This window comes from Trachemys scripta, chromosome 3 (genome assembly GCF_013100865.1).
Source record: "Trachemys scripta elegans isolate TJP31775 chromosome 3, CAS_Tse_1.0, whole genome shotgun sequence".
NCBI lineage: Eukaryota > Metazoa > Chordata > Testudines > Emydidae > Trachemys > Trachemys scripta.
Window position 1 is genome coordinate 123,418,148 of NC_048300.1, and position 8,972 is coordinate 123,427,119.

At 46.7% G+C, this 8,972-nt stretch overlaps 1 protein-coding gene across 2 annotated transcripts in view; it reads right to left on the reverse strand.

Annotated features, from left to right (window-relative positions):
• The window catches only part of AFG1L (AFG1 like ATPase), a 141,523-nt gene extending 133,390 nt beyond the window's left edge, over positions 1-8,133 (reverse strand). For both annotated transcript variants that reach the window (XR_004645173.1, XM_034765920.1), the window contains exon 1: positions 7,960-8,133. Coding sequence is in view for 1 of the 2 variants with exons in the window: in XM_034765920.1 (XP_034621811.1) it covers positions 7,960-8,044 (85 nt within the window). In the remaining variant the exon portion in view is untranslated. The remainder of the gene's footprint in view (positions 1-7,959) is intronic.
• Positions 8,134-8,972: the final 839 nt, after the last annotated feature.

The following is an 8,972-nucleotide window of genomic DNA, read 5'->3' on the forward strand; positions in this document are numbered from 1 at the left end:
TTTTTGGTGGTTTTGGTTCTGTAGTTTCCGTATTGGAGTGTTGTTCTTTTAAGACTTCTGAAAGCATGCTCCACATCTCATTCCTCTCAGATTTTGGAAGGCACTTCAGATTCTTAAACCTTGGGTCGAATGCTGTAGCTATCTTTAGAAATCTCACATTGGTACCGTCTTCGCATTTTGTCAAATCTGTTCTTAAATAACTACTATAACATCTAGGAACCCTAATCATGGACCAGGACCACACTAGGTAACGTGCTGTACAAACAGAACAAAAACCAAACACTTACAATCTAAATGTAAGATAAGAGACAGCAGATGGATACAAACAGATGGGGATGTACAAGGAACACAGAGACAATATTGATCGGCATGCTAGGCAGTGATCTAAGCACACCAGTGGCTTAACCATTTTCCATTTTTTGTAGGCATCAGAGAAAAGGAGAGTTGTGATAAATGAAAGGAGAGGGTAGCTCCCTTTTATGGACACCCAGCCAGCCAGTAGCTATAAAATCCCTCTTAGTAGCTGTTCTCTAATTGCTATACATGTAAAGGGTTAAAAGTCTCACTGCTATGCATAGGTAAAAGGAAGTGACTGGACAACTGGCCAAAAGAGCCAATGGGAAGGCAAGAAGCTATTAAAATTGAAACAAGACTCCCCTTTTGTCTGTCTGTTGTTGTTCTCCCGGGGAAGAGGCGGACTCGGCAGAGCTATGCTGTAAGAGCTTGGGCCAGGTATGAAAAAATCATCAGTATCATACCCAGAAACTACTCATTTAAAAACCCAGATATTTAAGTAGATCAGGAAATGTCTAAGAAGACACGATTATGTTTATCCTTTTTATTTCGTTATGGCTTGTGGATTCCTCTATGCTAACCCCAGGTGCTTCTGTTTTGCTTGTAATCTTTAAATTGGACCTCAAGAAAGCTATTCTTGGTGCTTAATCCTTGTAGCTGCTCTTTTAAAATCTAGCAATAGCCTGAGTTCCCAGATGTATTTTTTTTAATTAATAAAATTTACCTTTTTTAAGAACAGAATTGGACTTTTGTGTCTTAAGAGGTTTGTGCGCATGTTGTTTAATTAGCTAGTGGCAACAGTTGATTAACTTTTTTTTTCTCTTTCCCGGGGTGTGTGTGAAAGGGTACTCCACAGGAAGGAATTCCCAGGTGCACCTTCCTTGGGCTCTCAAAGGGGTTCTGCACTTGGGTGGTGGCAGCATCTACCAATCCAAGGTCAGAGAAAAGCTGTAACCTTGGGAGTTTAATACAAGCCTGGAGTGGCCAGAATTAACTTTTAGAATCCTTGCAGGCCCCGCCCCCCACACCTTCTGCACTTAATGTGCCAGAGTGGGGAATTAGCCTTGACAAGAATTTTAAAGAGGAATTAGTTTTGCAGCTGTTTATGGAGAGAGCACTCCTCCCTAGCATGAAGGGCAGGACAGGACAAAGAATGAATTTGAAAATGTAATGAGTGGACAATGGAGGCTGGCATCATGGGCTGACTGGTGGTAGGAGCTGACATCTCAATAGTGAGCGACAGAGAATGAGGGGCAATAGGTAGGCTGGGGATAGTCTGTGAAGGGCCTAAGAGAAGCCAAATAGCTTATGTTTGATGTAATAGAGAAGGGTGAACCAGTACAGGGATGCAAAGAGAGGGATGACATGGTCAAAGAGATGAGCTAGGAGAATGATCTTTGCAACAGCATTCCAAATGGCAAGGCAAGACTGCATTTATCCAGACCAGAGAAAAGGATGTTCCAGTAATTGAGATGAGAGCCTAGATGAGTGTTTTAGCTATGACTGATCTTTCCCCTTCAAAAGTTCCTTTATTTATTTGTATTCGTTTATAAATATGTCTCTATGGGGGTGGAATAAAAGTCTATTTATGGAAACTTAGTTCATCTTCATTAGTTCACAACATATGCTGGCTGGGTCTGATATCATTCACAGATAATAGTAATAGGTGCATTTGGAATGTTATATTTCTACACTCACAGCACTCGTTACAATGTTCATACCAGGGTGCAAAAGAACAATGCCAGGTAGAGCACACAACAACAACACACATTACTATGACTCACTAATGAAATGGTCTTTCAAAGCCTCCCTGAATCAAATAGCTCCCCGTTGAGCTCCTGTTATAGCCCTGGTATCTAGCTGCTCAAAGTCACCAGACAACAATTCCACCTGCGCCCTCAACCCCAGCAGAAACTTTCCCTCCTTTGCTTCACATATATTATGCAGGACACAGCGATAACCATTGGGACATTTTTTTCCACTGAGGTCCAATCTCAAGAGTAGACAGCGCCAGCGACCTTTCAAATAACCCAAGGCACATTTAACTGTCATTTTGCATCTTCTGAGTCTGTAGTTGAAGCACTCCTTGGTGCTGTCGAAGTGGCCGGTGTGTGGCTTCATGAGCCAGGGGAGTAAGGGGTAGGCTGGGTCTCCCAGAATCACTACTGGCATTTCAACATCCCCATTGGTAATCAACCAGTCTGGAAAGAAAGTCCCTGTTTGCAGCTTTCTGAAAAGTCCTGTGTTCTTAAAGATACATGCATCATGCACCTTCCCTGACCAGCCCACACTGATGTCAGTAAAGTATCTGTGGTGATCCACCAGTGCTTGCAATAACAAAGAATCAGCCCTTTCTGTTGATGTACCCTGTGGCAAGGTAGTCCGGTGCCAAAATGGGAAAATGCGTGCCATCTATTGCCCCACTGCAGTTTGTGAACCCCATTGCTGTAAAAGCATCCACTATGTCCTGCACATTGCCCAGAGTCACAGTCCTTCATAGCAGGAGGCGATTAATGGCCCTGCACATTTGCATCACAATAATCCCCACCATGGATTTCCCAACTCCAAGTTGATTCCTGACTGATCTGTAGTAATTGAGTATTGCAGATTTCCATGGAGTGATCGTCATTCACTTGCTTCTCCACTATCAGTGCAGATCTTATTTTGGTGCAGCTGTGCGAGAAGGCTGGGGCAAGCTCTGCACACAGATCCAGGAATGTGGCCTTGCGCATCCAAAAGTTCGGCACTCACTGCTCGTCATCCCAAAGCTGCATTATGATGCGATCCAGTCAGTGCTTGTTTCTTCAGCCCAGAACCAGTGCTCCACCATCTGCAGCTGCTCCACCATCTGCAGCTGCTCCGTGAATGCTGCCAACAACTTTGAATAGAGTCTATGTCCCACCGCAATCTAGCCTCCAAGGAACTGTCATGTTCCCTGCAGCTCCTCTTGTGACTCTGCAGGATCAGGTGCCCCATGCTCATAACGCTCATCATAATAGTGAAGAGTTGTGCAGGATCCATGTTTCTGGCACAGATAGCGCACAGCAAGGAGGGATGTCCGGGTTTGCGGTGATATTTGAAAAAAGGTGCAAAACATTATGGGATACAGATGAAATTATGGAATGGAGAACACTGCATTATAGGATGTTGAAATCATGTTCCCAGTCATCCCTGGATGACTCATTTGGCCCCACGAGGCACTGCAAACCCGTACCAAAACACCCTGCGCTAGATAGTGGTGAGTTCTGCAGCGAAATAGCTACCCATGATGCACTGCTCGCCACATCTATGCAAGCGCTGCTAGTGAGGACGCACACAGGCAACAAAAGGAGCGTAGTGTAGACATGCAAAATCAATTTAGACTCATAGACTCTAAGGTCAGAAGGGACCATTATGATCATCTAATTATTGCAGCAGCTATATGCCGACATACTTAGGTCCCCACAATTTTGTAGTTAGACATGCCCTTAGAGTTGTTATGCAAAAAGACTCTGCAAGATTTAGACATAGCCTGGATGTGAAAACCTAGAAAGAAATCAAAGTCAAAGGTGACACCGAGGTTATGGGCTTCAGTGACAGGCAGGAAGGTAGTGTAGTTTGCCGCAATTAAGAAAGGAGGTAGCAGGAAGGATATCGGGTGCAGGGAAAATTTAAAAGCTTGTTTTAGTCATGCTGATCTTGAGCTGATGCTAGATACAGAGGATAGGACAAGAAACAATGGGCTTAAATGGCAGCAAGGGAGGTTTAGGTTGGACATTAGGAAAAACTTCCTAACTGTCAGGGTGGTTAAGCACTGGAATAATTTGCCTAGGGAGGTTGGGGAACCTCCATCGTTGGAGATTTTTAAGAGGAGATTAGACCCCTTGTCAGGAATTGTCTAGATAATACTTAGTCCTGCAATGAGTGAAGGGCACTGGAATAGAGGACCTCTCAAGGTCCCTTCCAGTCCTACGATTCTATATCCATGAGGAGATGTCAGAGAGACAGGCTGAGATTTTAGTTGAACAGATGGAGAGAGGTCCGGAGTAGAGAGGTAGGTCTGTGAGTTATCTGCATAAAGATGGTAGGTGAATTTCTGTTTGTGGCTAAGATTACCCAGAAATAAGGTGTAAAGGAACAAAACCCTGAGGAATCTCAGACAAAGTTGCAGTGTGTGGTGGTGGTGGTGCGGGGGGGAAGAAGGATCCTCTGAAGGACACACTGAAGGAGTGATTTCAGAGGCAGGAGGAGAACTGGGAAAGGACAGTCACAGAAGCCAAAGGAGGACAAGAATCCAAGAAGAGCATGACTGACGGTGTTAACATGGCTGACAAATCAAGACAATTATGATGGAGTGCTGGGTTCTGAGCTTTGGCTAGGAAGAGGTCATTAGGGACTTTGACAAGAGCAGTTTCAGTTGAGTGAAAAGGACAGAATCAGGATTGGAGAACAGTCTCAGATAAAACTGGAGGAGAGCAACTCCAGACAATGATTGTAAACAGTGCATTCAGTGAATTCAGAGAAGAAAGGGAGAAGAGAGATGGGGCAGTAGTCAAGCAGGGACAATGGTGTGGATTTTTTTTTTTTTTTTTTTTAAAGATGGGAAATACTAAAGCTTGCTTGTATTGTGACAGGGAAGAGCCAGAGGAAAGTGGGAGGTTAATGAGAAGAGTAAGGAAGGGGAGGAGAGTGGATGCAAGAGAGACAGGATGGGATGCCTACAGCATGCAGAGAGGTTAGAAAACATGCGGCCTTACTCATAATGCTTTCCACTCGTGCTAAAACTGATAGGTGCTAAAACTGGTAGGCATAACCTAACATCATCTTCCTCTGTTTCATTCTGAAAGGAGATTCAGACATGATCTTCTCTGCTGCTAAGGGAAAAAGGTACAAATAAAAAGGAGGGGAAGAAAGAGAATTAAACCTCTGCTTCTGGTACATATTATCCCTGTGGCTCAACAAAAGAAGCAAAATGAAATTAACAGGAATACAGTCAGTTACACTTGACTGCTGCTTCCCCCAGGCCCTGTTGCAGAAACATTAAAAGTCAAAGCACAGATGCAGGAGAAAAGAAAAAATGCTAAAATGGGATGGATTGTAGGAACAATCAGAGGCTTGAAGAACAAATGTGGAGACTACAGAAATTTGGCATACAAAACACCACTTGGTCCATTACATATCTGCACAAAAAATGCTCATAATTATGCAAAGCTGATCAAACTATTTGCATTAGACTTCCTTTCAGCAAGGTTAACCGTTGTATGGTCTTCCACTATGCCAGTCTTCACTTGTGCAATGTGGACAGAAATTGCTGGTGTAATAACACCAGCCGTGCAAAGAGTCTACTTTCCCACAGTGCACTGATCACTACTTAGGTGGTCTGCCTGCTCTATTTTCTTTATGGCAATACACAGAGTCATGTTTGCAGGAAGCAATGTACTGAACAAGTCATACTGCATACACTGCAGCTCATTTGCATATTATTTCACAGCAATCAACTTCTTTAAGTATCTACTATAAGAAGACTTCTCCCCATGAAGATATTCACAAATCACAACCAAATCATTTCTTAAGCTTCTCTTGGTTAAGCTAAACGGGGTTGAACTTCTTACGATTCTCAGTGTAAAGCACGTTTTCCTCAAATCATTCTCAGAGCTCTTTTCTGAACCCTTCCCAATTTTTTACTGGACACAATATTCCAGGAATTCTCTCACTAATGCTGTTTGAAAAGGTAATACTACCTCTCTTCTACACAATCTTCCCCTGCTTATACATCCAAGGATCATGTTGCCCCTCTTAACCAAAGCATAATACTGTGGGAAGTATCAGGGGGCAGCCGTGTTAGTCTGTATCTACAAAAACAACAAGGAGTCTGGTGGCACCTTAAAGACTAACAGATTTATTTGGGCATAAGCTTTCGTGAGTAAAAACCTCACTTCTTCGGAGCATCCGAAGAAGTGAGGTTTTTACTCACGAAAGCTTATGCCCAAATAAATCTGTTAGTCTTTAAGGTGCCACCAGACTCCTTGTTGTTACTGTGGGAAGTCACGTTCAGTTGGTTTGCCTACCATGATTTCTAAGTCCTTTTCAGAATCAATGCCTTCCGGAATACAATCCCCTATCCCATAAATGTGATCTATCTTCTTTGTTCCTACATATATGATGTTACATTTGACTGTATATCTACACATGCTGTTCATATGAGACCAGTTTACCAAACAATCCAGATGACTCTGTAAAACTGACCTGTCATTCTTATTTATTACTCCGCTATGTAGTTACTAGCTTCTGTTCTCCAAACTTAACAGAGGGTGATGAAAAGGGCAATCCTTCATCTCCTGTGGCAACCCGAGCTGGTGATCAATCTGTGGCTCACTGGTCAATAGTCTCACTTTGACAACCTACCCATAGTTTGTTATACCTGAACTTGCAGTTGGCGAACTCTGAGTGATCACCTGCTGAGGAGTTACAGAGCTGGAGGCTTTACTGGCATGGGGGGAGAGGGGAAGGTACAAAACAGCAGGAGGCAGAGAATGCAGCCTCACTTAATGATCCATAACTGGATCCAGACCTGCAAAGGTATAGTAGGGGGATCAAGACAAGGGAGGCCCATGGCTGAGGCATTTCTGGGGAGGGGTGCTAAAGATGGCAGAGCGAGGAGCAGAGAGGAGACTCAGCCAGTGAAGTAAGGATATTTGCCAGCCGAGGGAGCTGTCAGGTTGACAGCTGTCAAAGACAGTGTACTGTTAACTCTAACAGCTATCGATTGTGTCAGTGGGAGGCGACCATACTAGCACTCAGTTGAGTGAGATGCAATCAGGGTTTTACCTCTACAAATTACAGGGGTAACTCAATGATTGTGGCTGCCCTGATAATCAATTGAAGCATTTGTGTTTGGACACAGGTGTATTTCAATCAATTGAGAGGGAGCAACTGGTGTTTATGCTGAAAGTATGAGTTTAGGAACAGGTACCTTATCTCCTTATACGTCTGGGGCTTGGAAAATGTCCTCACCTACATGCCAGAAAACTTCCCCTGGCAAGCAGGTGAGGGCAGGTACATGTAGCCATAATGGGACACTGAGTGAGAAACGTGGTTTGTTCTTTGTGAGCAGGGCTACAGCTGCCTACTAAGTGTCAGTTACACAGACTCATTCTTTCCACTGGTGGGGGAAGGAGACACTGTCCTTTGCTCCTGGCTCTCTCTTTCCTTCTTGCACCAAGGAGTGAGCTGAGCCTCCCCGCCACTCTGCTGCTGCCTGGGGGTAACTCCGTGAAGCTTATGCGAATCTGAGCAACTTACCTGCTGCTCAGACAAGGGAGAAGCCCCCGGCCCCGCTTCCGTCCCAGCAGCCGCGGGGTGGGCAGAGGGCAGCGCCGCTCGCTTTACTCCCAGCCGCAGGGAAGGGATCGCCCCAAGCCCATCAGCCCGCCAGAGCCAGGGGAGTGAGCAGCGGGGACACACCGCAGCGCTTTTTCTCCCTCAACCCCTGGTGGGGAAGGGCCTGTGGGGATGCCCAGTCCCTGGGGACCCCCCGCGGAGATCATCACAGCGTGGGGCATCCCCGGCCCATCAGCCTCCCCAGCGATACGGACAGAGCCGGCGCTGGCCGGGGTCCCCCAGCGGCGAGGCGGCGCTGCCTGCGCCCAGCCCGGGCTCCCCGCCCCCTCTGCGGCCGGCACTGACCTCTCCGCGGGGCCGCGGCCCGAGCCTGCAGCAGGCGGGCGGCGTGTCTGGCTGCGGTAACCAAGGGCGACACGGGCGCCGCCATCTTTCCGGCAGACTCCGTCCTCCCCCCGCCCTTCAAAATAACTTCACTCAGAGGAGGAGAAGCGGACAGAGCCCTCCCCGGCCGGGCCACTGCCGCCGTGCGTGACACCGCCCCCTGCGCGCGGCAGAGCCCGAGCTTTGCCCCGCCCGCTCTCCCTCCATTAGGGGCCGAGCCGCGTCGCGCAGGGACTACAAGCCCCAGCATGCAACGCGCCACCCCCGCCCGCCAAGCGACGGGGAGCGATGCGTGCTGGGAAATGTAGTTTGTTCTGGGCTGCAGGAGGCGCGGAGTGAGTGGCTAGGCCCGTGGTGAATCGCGTCCCTGGGAGTTATCGGCAGCCCCCTGCCCGTGCATTTGCTTGGTTACCCCTAGGAGGCTGGGACTGGTTCAGCTCACGTTGGCTAAGGCTAGGGTGACCAGATGTCCCAATTTTATAGGGACAGTCCTGATTTTTGGGTCTTTTTCTTATATAGGCTCCTATTACCAGGGCCACATTAACTTTTTGTGGGCCCCCCTGGGGAATGATTGTAAAAGCAGCTGAGGGCAAAAGCACATTGGGGCGGGAGCTAGGGTTGGTCCCTGGAGCAAGGGAGGGCCAGGGGTAAACTGCAAGCACAGCAAGGCTGGGGATGGGGTAAACAGGATCCCCTCTTCCCTGCCCACATAAAGCAGGTACCTACCTGGTTCTAGCCCAGGAGTAGCCAACCTATGGCATGCGTGCTGAAGGCGGCATGCAAGCTGATTTTCAGTGGCACTCACACTGCCCAGGTCCTGGCCACTGGTCCGGGGGGCTCTGCATTTTAATTTAATTTTCAATGAAGCTTCTTAAACATTTTAAAAGCCTTGTTTACTTTACATACAACAATAGTTTAGTTATATATTATAGGCTTAGAGAAAGAGACCTTCTAAAAACTTTAAAATGTATTAC